We start from the raw sequence: 16,186 nt of genomic DNA, 5'->3' as shown, positions 1-16,186 counted from the left end.
TGGAGTAGTCACATCCACGTTGTCACGCACCTTGAGTGAACTCTTCCTGCAAGATGTGGTGGAGTGCCTAAAGAGACAGCTGGAACTTCATTAAGCTTAGAAACTAGGTTAGTACAACTGTTTTGTGCCCGATGACTAATAAATCACAGATACTAAGATAATACATTTAAAAAATGATAAATGTATCTGTATGTACAGCAGCATTTATAATGAAATGTATTTTCACTATCACTAGCTGGTAAGGCTGCAGGGAGCAGCTGAACGATACCCACCTAAAACATAGATAATCTAGCAGTTTCTAGACATAACTTGGATGCTGTGTATAAACAAATTGGCTTAGGTCAGTTTCCAACACCAAGTTATGATTGACTATTTGTCAGTTTCTTTTTATAGATAAAAGTTTTGGGTCATGTAATTATAGATATTATTGGTAGGTGGACACAAGTTCTTGATTGTTGTATCTTATTAATAAGGAATATTGTTGTCTCTTTTAATGTTTTCACCTTAAGTATATCTTGGCTGATACATACAACTTACACATATAATTATGCATGTTACACAGTACTTGCTTAGTATATGTTCCTATCCCATATTTTTAGATTGGCTTCTATTAAAAAATATATAATAATGAAGAGAAGAGATTAAACAGCCACAAAAATTTACATTTTAAGATTATGCCATTTCTTTCAGATCTTTATTTCTCAAAAGGATCAAAAGCCTTCAACAGAAATTTTTTAAATGCCAAGCTATCAAATAAAAATACAACATATACTAGAACAGTGGAAAAAAGTTATAATCCTTTGTTATTTTGTTTTGTTTGGGCAAATTATAACAGAGAATTAGAAACTGGGAATCTAAAAATACAAGGATACTCAAGTCAGTATTTTAGGTACAGGACACAGCTCGAGTGGTATCAAGATAAAGAGTGTGGGAAAACCCAAAACTGTGCCAAGCAGCAGAAATAAAAGAAGTTTGAAAAGAGAAGAAAAAGGCTGTATCTTTTTACTAAACTATGTACGTTCTGGTACCTGTAAATTGAATGTAAATGTTCCCAAATTCTGAAATTGTGACTTAAAAAAAAGTAATGGTGATAGATAAATCATATGTCAGAGTGAAATTTTAAAATACATTTCATATTTCCAGCATCATGAAAATAAATCCCTTTGTAGGCAATTATCCTAAAATATTTTTTATCAGAAATATAGCTTTAGTAACAAATAACCATTTGATAGTTATATAAACATGTAACAGATGTGCTCTACATGTGTAATTTAAGTACATTAATATGAGCATTCTTTATGGGTATACATCATACAAAAATAAATCATTTTCATATTTTTTTAAATGTTGGCACTGTAAGTTCACATGAATGAGCTACTCAGTCAGTCTCCCTATTTCAGGAAGCCTCTGCATGGAAGGACAGAGTCTCTGTGAAGTTCTCCGGGAAGTCAAGGAGGCACTGATGGGGACTGAAGGCGGCCTCAGCTCAGGAGAGCCCACAGGCAACAGGGCAGTTCGGGGAGAGTCACAGGCACAGGAAGGGCATAGATGGAAGACGTGTAAAATCAAATCAGGAAGTTTTGTTATATTGTTAAATAATCCAATCCCCACTCCATCTCCTCCAAGAAATGCTAAAAGAAAATTTTCTTTTGAAAATTTAAAGTCCTGGCACTAGTAAAACTGACTTCTAGTACTTTCAGTCAAAAAAGCTTAATTCTCTTTAATTTCTGGTTTTATGACCAAATATCCTGAAGATAGCGTTTTTCTTCTTTTAAAGTGGCCAGGGTTTTCATTGCTTCTAGTTTTTCAACTCCAATCTCTTTGCTTATTATTTCCACAAGGGCATCATGTACATCCTTGGCCATATTCTTAGCATCTCTAAAAAAGAAAATAAGATGATTGTTTACAAGCAGGCATTTTTACTAAATCCTCCTTAATTCACAAGTCTAATTCCCTTTGACTGTACCACCATAGTTCTTCCCTCCCTCTTCTTGGAACATCTCACACAGACCTCCCAGCCTCACTCATGCCCAGGCCAGGCCTTCATCTACGGTGACTGTTGTAGGAGGCAGAGCTGACCACACGATTCTACAGATCCCAGTCCTCCACAGGCTCCAGGTCCCGACAGTAGGCCAACAATTTCCTAGGTGTCAGAGAAGCATCTGAGGCCCCGCCTGGTTCCGGCCCACCTGCTGGCTCGTCCCTCATTCCCTGCCTTCCACTCTCAAAGCACACAGTAGACTCGTACTCCTGAAGGGAACCAGATCTCTTGCACACTTCTAGGTCTTTATGCACATACAATTAGTAACAGACACCTTTATCGAGGACTTAGTATGTGCCAGGTCCTTTTGAAGTGCTTCTACCTCTTAACTCTTCAGTTTACAAGACAGGGGAGGTACCCCTCCTGGGTGCTCTTGCAGTGCTCTCTGGAACACTTCCGACGTTAGAAACGTCTGTTTATGTGCAGCTTTCTCACCAGGGAGCAAGTTGTTTGAGAGTAGGAAGTGTAACTCACTTATCCTCTGATACAGTCTGGATGTGTGCCCTCTCCAGATCTTTATATTAAAACGTGGTTCCCAGCGTTAGAAGTGGGGCTTGGCGGGAGGCGTCTGGGTCATGGGGGCGGATCCCTCATGAACGGCTTGTTGCTATGCTCACTGTAATGAGTTCTCCCTCTGCATTCCTGAGAGATCTGGCTGAGAGTGTGGCACCTCTCCCTACCTCTCGCTTCCTCTCTTGCCATGTGAGGTGCCTGCTCCCCCTTTGCCTTCTGTCAGAGTGGAAGCTTCCTGGGGTCTTCACCAGAAGCAGGTGCTGGCACCATGTTTCCTATACAGCCTAAACCATGAGCCCATTAAATCTTTTTTCTTTCGTCTCAGGTATTCCTCTATAGCAACACAAAAACCGATACATCCTCGTACCTATCGACATCTGAATGTGCCCAAGCACTCAGCCAGCACTTGGGTGTTTGCTGAATGAAGCAAAGTGTCAGACAAGATTCCACTATGTTAGGAACTGAAAATGTCCTGGTGCCTCACAGTGACATTTCTTGAGAGGTGTCTGTGGTGGCCGTCTCACCTTTCTCAAGAGGCTCTCCCATCCGCTTCTCCCAGGAACTTATACCCCACGAGCCTGCTCCGCTGTCTTCTCCCTTGACACATCAGCAGTACAGGCTCCCTCCCTGAGACAGCACCCTCTTGGCTTTGGGACAATTTTGCTTCTTCGGTGGCTGTTCCTTCTGTCTACTTCATTCCCGCTTCCCTGATAGGCCGTCAATGTTCAAGTGACCCAGAGTTTCCTTCTGAGCCCTCTGACCACTGCTATTAATGCTTCCAAGTGCATTTCACCAATGTGAAAAGTGAAACACCAATGATTGGGAGGAGTTATTTCTGGAATAATGTTTTAAAAGAGTCTGGACATTTAAGATATTCTCCAAGTTCTCAATTACCAGTCATCTGTGATCTGTACAATTAACTCTGCCTCTACTATTTAGAGGTACATCTCTAAAACTCTATTTGACCACCAATGGCACTGTCCTTGCCAAACAAAATGCAGACTAAATACAGACTAAATACTTCATTAAAAGCTAAGGAAAATGTAAACCAAAACAATGTCTAGAATTTTTGCCCTTTATCGACCTAAAGCAATGTTTTTCAATTAGGAGTCAAAATCTATTGAAAGGACATGAAATCAACTTAGTAGCCAAAGCTAGCTTTTAAAGCAAACTAAATAAAATGGAAGAGAAATGATCAGAATGTGTTATAAAAACTAAACAGAAAATGTTAAGTTTTGTTTCATGAAACTTGTTTCAATTGTATTTATACATATGTTCTGGGTCAGGATGCCAGTATTTTGTCTTCTGCATTACAGTTGAAAAAAACAAAAGAACCTGACTCAGAGAATGTGTTGAATCCCAGGAATGTATTTGGATGAAAAAGTGAATTTCTTACTTTAAAAATTCTTTTTCACTAGCAGAAATTTTTTGAGTCTCATTAAAATAAGCAAATAAGTGTTAAACAATTTTTCTTCGGCAATTATGGGTTTCTCTAACAGATTTTGCCTCAGAAAGTAGATCAAATTTAGTAACACAGAATGTTTCTGGGTTTTTGTCAACTTTATCACCACGAATTATGCCTAGAAGAGAAAGAATCCTAGTATCCACATTCTCAGGGTCAAAATCATAGTTTTTCTTTCTTAGTTATTAACAGTTCATAACAGCACAAATCACCTATTCTTATATACAACAAAATCAATCTGGAGATTTCAATTCACATGATTAATGTTGTAACATGAGTGCAATTTTCAGAGGCGAAAAACAGGTATGTAAAAGTTACCAAGAATGTACAATGCAAGCATTAACTTTCACCACTATTTACCTGATAATAACAACTTCTGGGCTAGTAAATATGTCAAAATCATTTCAGAACTGTTATTTCTATTCCTGTACTTAAGAATCAAATGTCTTATCCCTACATATCTAGATTATTGGCTTCTCAGTCCTTTGTTTCTTCTACAGACATCACCGATGGCCCTCTCCTACCCGACTTAGGCACGATAACGACTCACCCACACACATAAATACAGCCGTTCTCGTGGAGGAGGATTCTCACCACCTCCTGGCCATGAAGCTGGATGTTGTCTTGCACATACTTTGCTGTGGCTTCCTCCTCCCCAACAGGAGCATCTCTTGAGAAGGAAACCTTCAGATGAGTTAAGATTCCATGCTTAAGGAAATGTCTGAGCTCTTTTCTGAAATATAATATATAATGGATCACTAAAAGGTTGTCAAGTTGAAAAAGTCTGAGAATTAGAATTGTACACTCAGTGGCTGAGTACAATACTGGGATTGTACAATACCTGAATAGATAATCCCTATCCTTATGCCTGCAGCCAAAAAACAACCACACTGCTCCAAAATTCCCATCTGGGTGTTGTTCTTGGAGTTTCTCTCTAAGTAGGAAAAAAAAAAGTTTAGGTGTGTGATATAAGGAATGTGTAAAACCAATCTCTTTCATTAGGAACTATCACCAACAAACTCAGACAGATTTGTAAAATCCACCTCTGCAATTGAACATTCAGTCATTTAATCAGCGTTTTACTCTCCACAGGCTGTCATGATCACTCCAGCAGGCACCACGCTAGGCAAGTGTGTGGAGAAGCGGCTACATACGACGTACACAAAATGAGGACAATTCAAAGTATCACACTGTGAGATCCAGAGAGAGTTCTACATTCAATAATATTAATAGCAATTTTATGAATAAATGAACTCTCACTATGGAAAAGTGGCACAGGGCTGTGAAAGGTAGAATGTGTCAAGTGTCGATGAAATGATGACCACACTGATGAGACAGAGACATCTGTGATCACGCTTTTGCTTCCTTAAGGAAAAACTTAAAACGAAGTAAAATAACTGTCCAAAGGACAGGACTCTACTGAGGAATAGTACCCAAGACTTGCGCATTAGTTCTCAAATATAAGCAGAAGTACAATTTGATTTTATTTCATATCAAATAATTCTGTTCTGATATAAAGTTACACTTATTAATATTCTGTTGAAATTTACTGATGTTTGAGTTTAATGTTGAAACTTTTACTATAATTGGATCTGTTACTACCAATTTTATCCAATTAAGGGATAGATACAATAGCTGTACATCATCACAGTACGAAGGTAGGCCCAATATTTGTCCCCAACCACATATGCTATAAACCACACTGTAGCTGAGAAAGGAAATACTAAAAGTGCCACAATTAAAAAAGGAAGTTCTAGTACAAAGCAAAATCTCTACTACATTGTGTGTGTCCTTTTCCCATGCTGACAAATTATGTTATCACACATTGAATAATAATTTTTTAAATAAAAATTTTACAATCAAAGTCCAATTATCCTAAAAACGACTAAAGAATCCAAAACAGTTCCTCAGGAATACATTTTCCCATTAGCCAAAAAAAGAACATACCTATGTTGTAGGAACCCAATAAACGGTGCTATGCCAGTTCCTGGACCCACCATTATGATGGGGATTGAGGGGTCATTTGGTAAGTGGAAATAATTTGTTGTTCGAGGAGAGATGGATATCTGAAATATTAAACCAAATGTGGTAAGCATGAAAGAAAACCTAGGAAAGAGTATATAACCAACACGATCTTTGCTAAACAAATCAGAAAGGGAAAATTCCCATCAAAGAAACATCACTAAATAGCAGCATTAGATTTTACTGAAACCATGAGCACATTTGTCACTACAGAAAGAGTTTGTCTTGCAAATTTTTCTTTTCTATTGAAATAAAAAATGTTCTAAAAAATGATAGGCATTGTGTCTTTGAGGTGGAACACTAAATAGACAATAATCAAATCATGTTTCTTGGTCCATGGATAAGATCTGCTTTCTGGTGGGCAGACAACAGTATATATTATGGAGAAAGGTATCCTAAATATGAAGACAATAAAGATTAGCATCACGATGAGGTTGAAAAATTTTAAATAAAAGTCAGGCACCTTAAAAAGAAATTAAGGGGCTGCTCCAAATATTCTAGAGAATGGTGCTGTATTTGCTATTCCAGGTCCAATACTACCCAGAATTATTTTTGTCATAACTAAATAAATCATATAACTAACAAAATCTTTTTGTTAAAATTTCAAAATATATTTCTGAATCAATCTGAGTATGTTTCACTTCCAGTTTCACTGACATATGCAAAAGTCATAGTGAGTGGTACCGAGGTTTAAGAATGACAGGATTCCCCTCCACCTTGCCTGGCAGTGTAATTGTATACATTTTAACTTTTAACTCAAGGACAACTGTAGAAGTAATGAAGAGCCTGAACACCATACCTTTTAAATGAAGGAATGGCAGAGCTGTGTCTCATTATTGCTCTTACTTGGGAATGAAACTAGTTAACATTACATTTGCCTTATTCGCTTCATTCATTTAACAGATTTACTGAAAGTATTCACTATGACAGGCATTAGGGATACAGAAATGAACAAAACAACACCCCTGTCTTTATGGAACTGACATTCTAGTGAGAGAAAAAGAAAATAAACATACACATTACCACGTATATCCACAGAATGATGGGTAATGACTTCCTAATGTCTTAGGAAGCAAAATGACACAAGGTAAGGAAATGATGGGTGTGGCAGTGAGCTTGTAATTCAAACACCAATGCCAAAGAAGGCCCATGTCTACAGTGAGACCTTTGACCACGATGTGAATCAAGCTAGTTAGCCATGCCACAGCATATTCCTGGCAGAAAAGACAACACATGTGCAAAGGTCCTGTGACAACAGCACACTTTCTATGTTTTGGGGCTCTCTTCCTCGAAGGCTGTGGTGCTGCTTCACTTGGGGGTCTATGTGGAGAGAGTATCACGGCAGCTGGGAAGAAGAGAGACAATCTATGCCACACCCACAAGCTTAGTGCTCCTGCTTAGATGTGGCAGATGTCCTTCACACAGCCAGGCTGAACACCAGTGGCAGGGTTAGTCTGTGAACAACTGTACTATCTGCCGTAGTAGGGCAGGGCATGTGACAGGTCTTGCAAAGGTCAACATTCTCTATAATTTGTAATAAAACATGGCACAAGCATAGGGAATTTCAGATAGTTTTAAATTATATCCTTCACATCTGCACTTCTACTGCATATAGATTGGACAGTCAATAAAAATCTGTTAAAATGGGGAAGGAAGGAGGAAGACAGGGAGGGAGAAAAGGAGGAGTAGGTGAAAGGCACCCATGCTTAGTGTTTATGATACGTGATGGACACACATTGTTTTTAACGTTCTGGAGATCATCTGCTATCTTTATACAATCACCATGTGACATATACTTGTATATCAGTACTATAATATTTCTTCTCAAAAAAGAAAGTTTCTATAAGGTTTCTAGTATTTTGATGCATAATGAATATACGATGTATAGTGAACACAGTAAAGCGCCTCTCTGTTCCAGGCAGCAGACTGGAAAAATACCAAGTTAAAGGGCAACTTCAAGCAGCAATCATCCCTCATCCTCTCAAGTATATCCCAGGAAGTCCTAATTCCCCCTAAGGTCTATGAACATTTCGCCTCTAATAACTTAAAGAAACCAAACTTGTCCTAAGACAACATTCCAAGTGAATCACTGATTTCTTCATTACCATGAAGAAAGAGGACTTCATGAGAAAGCCTGAAATGTTGCTTTATTTCAACCATTCTTGTGGACAACTTTAAACTGTTCCCTACACACATGGTCTCGAAATTCTGCTGAGTGCCATATCAAAACATAAAAACAGGTGTCACCAAGTCCAGGTGTAAAGTGTCCACAATCTGTTGAGAAAATCACATAACCTTTTACTCCTAGGTGTGGTAAAAGTATTTACTGAATTTGTGCCATTCTCAGTAATGGCACAAATTCAGATGTCAGACACCACAGATAACAAAAGGAGAGAAACAGGGATGCGGGAATCCTACTAGCCAAAACTGGACAATATAAAATTAATCCTTAGTTGCCCTCAGACTCCCATTGTAAAACTACTTATTTGAGAGGCAGTATACACCTTAAACATAAAATGAGACTGTCTCTCATCACCCCCCTTAAATACTTCTAGACTCTTCTCCACCCCTCCCTAGGCCGATGTACGAAGAATATCAACATAAAAGGTCCTCTTTTCCATGAACAGGACAAGCAAAGACCGTACTATATAAAATTCATGCTTGACATATTCAGAAAATACACACACTAGTTAGAGAGTAAATGGAAGTAAACAGTTTCTGCTCTTGCAATAGAGATTTTAAAATTCAAGAACAGCATAAATGTTCTTATGATAGTAATGAATGATGTGGGTGAGACATTGTTTTTTTCTAATCAAACAAAGAGTATGAGTTAACAATGTTGAGGTGAAGGTACTAATTTCTTACCTTAGGAGCCACGGCTTTCCTGCTGTCTTCATGGGATGCATATGTGTTTGGCTGAAGAACGGAAGCAACCAACAAGGCCAGCCAGCCTGTGCACACTCCCTTCCGCAGAACCTCTGTTGGGGCAGTAGACAGAAATTCCACAACGTTGAAGACAAAATGGAGCTTCCCTGGGTGAAATAAACTTGAGCTGCAAAGATACACAGACAAGTTTTGAACTCGGTATCAGTACGACTACACACATGGGTCAAACCAATCCTTTTTTCACTCAGTTTAGAAATATTTCCTTATAGGCTCTAACCTACCTTCCAAATCCTCATAGAGGAAAGCTATCATTACATAATTAAAAACTGCCCCCAACCCTCACACTCTCACACCCTATATTTTGTGTTATTCAAGAAAGTTTCCAATTTTATTTGCTTGCACTAGGACTAGATGAGATTTATAAAAAGTAATATGCCCTAAGGATCTTCATGTAAAAGACTCATTCAGTCAATATTATAAAGACATTTTACCATGTGAAGAAATGGGGATAAATTCTAACAAATATCCATACATTATCTACCGGTAAGATCACAAAACTTGCAAGTGACTGAAGTATACACCCAGAAAAGAGAAAACTAAAAATTCAAAGTAAAAACATCTTTAAAAGATATCCCTACAAAAACAGATTTCTTTTCACATTACAGGGTATATAATGCGAAAGAACTTTTCATTCTTAATTCCTTTTTCAACCAAAAGAATGGCGCACTTTCTTGTATTATTATTAATGAAAGGCAAAACAGAGAGCCAGACGGGAAAACGGCAGAGGCTATGCAATGGAACGAAGGCCAGAGGGAGAATGCTACAAGTCAGTGCTCATCAAATGTTTTTTTGTTTTTGTTTTTTGAGACAGGGTCTCACTCTGTTGCCCAGGCTCAAGTGCAGTGGCGCGATCTCGGCTCACTGCAATCTCCACCTCCTGGGTTCACGCTACTCTCCCACCTCAGCCTCCCGAGTAGCTGGCGCCCGCCAACACGCCCGGCTAATTTTGTTTTTGTATTTTGAGTACAGACGGGGTTTCACAGTGTTAGCCAGGATAGTCTTCATCTCCTGACCTTGTGATCTGCCAGCCTCAGCCTCCCGAAGTGCTGGGATTACAGGCATGAGCCACCATACCCAGCCTCATCAAATGTTTTATAGTGGAACTTTTCTGTCTCCCCTACCTTCTGCTGCCATTCAGTGATGGGGGCTGGGCACACCAACAGAGGAAGCATGTGGAGGAGCCTGAGACTCCTAGGTGGGCAAACAGTGCTGGGCGGTCAGGAGCCACCCAAGACGTTAAATTCTATGAAGTCCCAGAGGACAGGAGCTCTGTGATTCTTCTGCTTTATTATGCCTGGTACTGTCTTCCATAAATCAGCTAAGTTTTCACTGAATAAATTAGTAAACTCTAAGGATTTGGAAGTCTGAGTGCCAAAAGATTTTGGACAATGATGCTATATATTATGTGAATGAATATTAGTACCTTGCACACGAATATGGTCTGGGTTGGAGTTTAGGAAGATGTTCTAGAAAAAAATAAAAACAAGCAAGTATTAATTCACTACTACTGAAAATAACCTTACCTAAAAAATAAAAAATCCACATCTTATTTAGAATACTCAAAATAAATCATGTTCTAGTTTTAAATCATAGTTAAGAGCAAGTATAAATTCTTTGTGTTCAAGTAAAATATTACTATTTTTTTCAATTCGTAAAGTTAAAAACGAGATAAGACGCATTTCCTTACTCTTGTCAGTATTTCTATCCAAATGCTAAATTTTGAAAGCAAAGGCTCCTAGGAATGGGTCCATGAGGTGGCTTCAGAGGCGAGGAGTCAGCAAACTCTTACTAGGTATGTGCAGTTTTCTGCAGGGAGGTGTCCAGTTTTCAGATTTAAAATAAAGTCATGATCCCAAAAGATTAAAGGCTACTCTTTCAAGAATTACTGAAAATACTTAGGCTTGAAAATTTTCCATCTTACATTTAAAATAATTTAAGTGTTTGGTTTTTAAAAAATCATAAAAAAAATTCAGTGATTTCAAAATACACAGGTATTCTTTCAAAAACAGGTTAAATAATCTGTATTTAAATGTTGAACTATCCACTAATAAACTTCGAAATGTTTTACGTTTTGGTATGTTTTATTTTTAGCAGTTACTTAACTGAAAATCTGAAAAGGTCTACGTATAATGGCTTAGAGTTTTAAACATCAAAATAAGGTTTAGTAGGGTGTTCGACTTAATATTAAGCTTTAGATATTTTAATTTTTCTTAAAGAAATTAGAAAATAATATAATTTTTTATAAGTCCCAATGACTTTAATTTTTTTATATAACTATGTAATATGTGGTATTGTTACAAACATTCTAAAAGGTAACAAAAAATCTATGAAAAGAATTGAAATAAAATAGTATATGACAAGAGAACTTTCCACTACTTAGAACTCCCCACCCTGTGTTCTGTCATCCTAATCCTGCTGTGGTTCCAAAGACTTCACTGGAGAGGGTGAGAGGGCCAGCCTAGGACAGGATGGCGAGAAGAGCGGCCTCATTCAGCAACATGGTCTTACCATTTTGGGGAGGTCCTAAGTGGAAAGAACACTAAGAAAAAGGAGGAGAAATCAGGCCCTGACTTGCAGAGGAGGGTGCCTTTAATTGTACTGGGCATCGAAAAGGATCTTGCTGGCCTAAGAGTAAAAAGGACAATACACATTTTGGTGTCACCAAAGAAAAATGCAAATGTTAAAGGCATGACAACTTACCACTACGGGAAAGGAGATGACAAAATTATAAGCACAGGAAAGTAATAAAGGCTTTGAAGTCCTATAAAGCACCCAGTCTTCACCCCAGTAAGCATTTTCAATCCCTTCCTGAGAGCCACAGAGAGGCCCCCTGGACATCGACTGCTCAGGGAAAACGCTTAGGTCTCTTCTGTTGGAGTATGAGGACTAGAAGAGTCACTCTGGGCAAAAAAATGGGTTACCTTTCATCTGAAATGGGATGGTTCTCTGCCTGGCAGTACCATGAATATGTCGACTTGCACTGGTACGACATAGGCCCCTTTTGCTCTTGAAGGACCCTCGATCTGGATTGGCTCAGATGGGGGCATTTCTGCATTCTGCACACAGCACAGACTGCATCAACCTCTATCAATTCAGTATGATGTTCATTAGCTCTGAAAAAGGTAACTTTTTAATAGAAAGCTCATTTTTAGACATTTAGCTAAACAACCTTTCTGAAAAAAGTTAAATTAGAAAAGATGCTCAATTCTGAGGCAAAAAAAGAGAATAACAAGTGACTCTACTAAGAGAGAAAATGATAGTGACACTGCTGGAAGGAAAAAAAAGAAAAACCAAAGGTTTGGAAGGGGAATTGTGTGACTTCTGGAAGGGCACACAGATGTCACAGCACCCTGAGAACAAGATATAAGATGTTTACTTACCAATCACCACCATCATTTAGATGTATTCTTTATGCATAGAATACAAAGGGTAAGACAAGAGCAGCAAATTTTCTTTACTACAGAAAGGTGGCCCGCCTGTCAGTGCACGAACAGCCACCACGGTGCTTGCGAAAGCGACTACTCACCAAGCAGGAGACTGAGCGGTGGCTGGCAAGAAGGGAAAGCGAGGAGGAGATCCAACAAGCAGGCGCAGGCATCTCGTACAAAGCGGCTATAATCGGCTGCCCCTTGTTTACTGCACAGCTCCTGTAGCCTGCGCTTTTCAGCACTGTCACTGGTATAGTCCACAAGGGCTCGCAAAAATGCCTACAAAAAGGAGCCCGCCTTAAATTATGACACAATTTGTGGGTAGAGCTATTAGAATACTCAGTTCAGTGTCTTCCTGGGGATGCGCCCAATTACCCAAGAAAAAAATGAGAAAGCCACTAGGAGCTATTGTCAGGAGGAGGGAACTTAATTTACCATTTGCTTTAATGTTGACCTGTTAGAAAAATTTCACAATGTAAATAAATAAATAAAAATAATAAAATTCTGAATCCCAATTTTCAAAGTCTAAACTCCCAAACAAAACATCAAACTTGCTAATAAGAATTTTTTATTTCAATGCAATTACAAGCTATTAATTACATGCATACATAGCTTATTTCTCAAGGGCTCTTTAGGAACAAAGCACTTCAGTGTCATTATTCGCATCAAATGTTATGTGAAATGCTAATGGGTACTGCTACTTTAAATTCCATGGCTCAAGACGATTATGTCCTGGACTTCCTTAACAGGGAGGACAAAATCACTGTTCCCAAAGGAGTCACAGGTTTCCAAAGGTTTAGCTGAAGAATCTCTGTCTAAAATACCAAGACACTAACAAATTACACCAAATGCCAAACTCAGTGTTGAACAAAAACAAGGACTCAGGAAACGCTGCTGAATGGACGCCCCAAATCTCTGCTTAGACTTTTTTGGAAGATAATAAAAAAATCCATCAATAACAGTTTGTAAATTCTAAAGCCAATACAATCTTCTAAATTAAAAGCTAAAACAGTCACAATTTTAAATCCTTTAACATACTTTTTTCACTTTAGAACTACGAAAACTTTATGGTACTAAAACAGGAAATACTGCACTGTTTTTGGAGAGCAAGCTGACAAACATTGTTACAATTTAAAATGTAAATATTTTTAAAACAGCAATTCTACTCCAAGGAATTTGTTTTACAAATATACTTCAAGTAAGTGTCCAAAAATTAATACAAGAAAGTTTGCCTTTCTTTTTTAGTAGTGAAAAAGCGAAAATGACTCAACTGCCCACAATTATATCAACAAATAATGGTGTATCCACAGTATCCATTAAAACTCTTTCCATCCTGAAATATACAGATTCTCGATTTAAGTTAAAAAGGCAAGTTATAGAACAGCACATACAATATGGATCCCCATATTTTCCTCAGGAAAGCAAAATTCAAGTGTTAACTCTGAGGGTTTGATTATAAAATACTTTGGTTTCCTAGGTTATTTCTGTATCCAGAATTTTTCCAATGAGCATACTATTTTTGAGGAAAAAAAAAAAACAGGTATACATATATATACACACCAATATATATACACACATATATACACACACACACATACACACACACACTTTACACATATTTTAAAAGCAGTAGAGCTGAACCAAAATTGTGACTTAATCGGTAAGCTTTCATCACAGTTAATTAATTCTAAATTTACTCAAATTACATCTCGAGCTGATTACCAGGAAAGGAAGATGGAAAAAAAATATATATATATACACACACACACACACACACACACACGTATTTAGAGACAGCTGAGCCTCTCTCTAAAGTAGTTTACTCATCCAAGACTAGAAATGCGATAAACACATTAATAAAATGACACGAAAACCACACTGGGGAGATGGTGGCCTAATTACAACACTCTCTACCCTCACTGATGATACAAGTGTGGCAAGGGACATGTGAAAAATTTTAGCCATTAATGGCCACTTCAGGGAACTGGTGAGAAGAAATCAGTTACAAGTAGTTTTAAAAAAACAGTTCCTGGTACAATACTGACATCTAGTGGATTGTTCTACCACCAAGTTCATCTAAAAACTGATTATTACCTACCAAAACCTTTCCATTTTTCCTGAAGCATTCTGTTACAGCAATAAATAGTTACATAGTATTACACAAAGGAGATCTTAACAACTGTAGCAAGTTGCAAGTGGTGGTGGTGGGGAATCCTAAGCTCGCATTAGCTTTCTGTCACCAATTACAGCAGCAGCAGCAACGTGTAGCTGGGTAACACAAGGTCAACTGCAGTCACCTCCATCACTGTGGAATGTGCTACACAGTTAATGACTAGTAAAAATAAGACTAAGAAAAAGCCCTATTTAAACTTCATTTCAAACAAAAATTAAAATGCAAATACAACATAAAAAGATTTGTATATGATAGTTATGATGATAGCACACACCTGTGAGAACTAATATTAAAAACATGCTATCAAGATCATATTTTTTAAGACTGCAAAGGGCAGATTCTAGATTTGTTTAATCAATCCTAAACAAAGCTAAGCATATTTTAAAATAGTTACCTGAAGAAGAGAGAAAAAAATACCTTTTTAGGAATTGCTCGGATTTCAAGACACCAGGTAAAAATGAACTGGAGAGAACATCTCGCAGGTATATGCTGGGGTAAGGCAGCTCCTTTCCAGGTAAAGACGAGAAAGGGGTTCATGACATAGAAGATAAAGAATAAAATGTTTTACACATTCCCCAAAACACAATTACTGTAGTACTTTACAGCACATCAAAGTGCAATACGACTTGTGGCAATGTTTATTCAGTCAAAAAAATTCCCCAAAATGAATACAGTGAAAAAAACTCCACCTTATAAAAAAATAAAAATAAAAGACTATAAATTCAAGATAGGCCACATAAAAGAAAGGAAAATTATTTAAAATTAAGAAACAAAAAGCTAAAAAGATAGCAGTACTCCATTAGCATTATTACTCTCAAAAAATCAATTTAGGACTAATTCAAGATTCTAAATAAATATTTATACTTTGAAAAATAAATAACTTAATTATGGATAAAGCAATTATTTTATATAATAGAGCAAAAACAAACATACTATGAGAAGTAAACATAATAGGAAAAAAATTTTTTTTTAAAACCTAGGCCAATGCTTCTCAAAAACTACATTTACACTCATTTTTCATGTCCACAAATGTCCAATAATCAGAACATCCATTATCTTCTTATTCAGTGTAATTAACATGAAAGTTAAGAAACTAGCAATACCAGTGTATGCCTGTGTTCCCGGACCCTGATGCACAGCTGAGCCCCAGGCATCTGTGCGGCCACCACACAGGACACTGAACCTTAGAGCCACACTCTCACCATCAGCTCCAGTCACTGGCCCACAACACCCTAACGTCACAGCAGCAGGGCTGTACCTTTCTTCTTTGTGTCTGTCTTTATTTTCAAAAGGACGTAGTGCTCTCTCTTATCTTCAAGCTGCAATCTTTGGAGTAGGCTTTGTACCTCAGAATCATTGTTAGGACAGATTACGCTGAAGGCATCTCCAGGCTGATAGGAAAAGTCTGTTTTCTAGGGAAGAGCCAAAATGGAAAAAAAAAAAAAAAAAAAACCCATTATATGTGTTACATAGTTTAAGCTATAGGGGAACAAAAATGTAGTTTTCAATATCATGATTTTAATATATGAACTCAGACAGAAAATAGAATTTCAAAAAAAAAAAACACAATTTTAAAAAGTAAGCTCAACTAACCAAATAAA

General features: G+C 37.5%; 1 protein-coding gene across 14 annotated transcripts in view; it reads right to left on the bottom strand.

Annotated features, from left to right (window-relative positions):
* Nucleotides 1-658: 658 nt before the first annotated feature.
* Nucleotides 659-16,186, bottom strand: part of MTRR (5-methyltetrahydrofolate-homocysteine methyltransferase reductase) — a 31,303-nt gene continuing 15,775 nt past the window's right edge. For all 14 annotated transcript variants that reach the window (XR_004183634.1, XR_004183639.1, XR_004183637.1 and 11 more), the window contains 9 exons: nt 15,844-15,997; nt 15,003-15,091; nt 12,511-12,691; nt 10,408-10,450; nt 8,904-9,090; nt 5,964-6,082; nt 4,858-4,950; nt 4,567-4,749; nt 659-1,878 (listed from right to left, as the gene is read on the bottom strand). Coding sequence is in view for 8 of the 14 variants with exons in the window: in XM_009208137.2 (XP_009206401.1) it covers nt 1,734-1,878; nt 4,567-4,749; nt 4,858-4,950; nt 5,964-6,082; nt 8,904-9,090; nt 10,408-10,450; nt 12,511-12,691; nt 15,003-15,091; nt 15,844-15,997 (1,194 nt within the window). In the remaining 6 variants the exon portion in view is untranslated. The remainder of the gene's footprint in view (nt 1,879-4,566; nt 4,750-4,857; nt 4,951-5,963; nt 6,083-8,903; nt 9,091-10,407; nt 10,451-12,510; nt 12,692-15,002; nt 15,092-15,843; nt 15,998-16,186) is intronic.

Source organism: Papio anubis, chromosome 5 (genome assembly GCF_008728515.1).
Source record: "Papio anubis isolate 15944 chromosome 5, Panubis1.0, whole genome shotgun sequence".
Classification (NCBI taxonomy): domain Eukaryota; kingdom Metazoa; phylum Chordata; class Mammalia; order Primates; family Cercopithecidae; genus Papio; species Papio anubis.
Note: the sequence above shows the minus strand (reverse complement) of the source record. Positions and strands in the feature narration are given on the sequence as shown.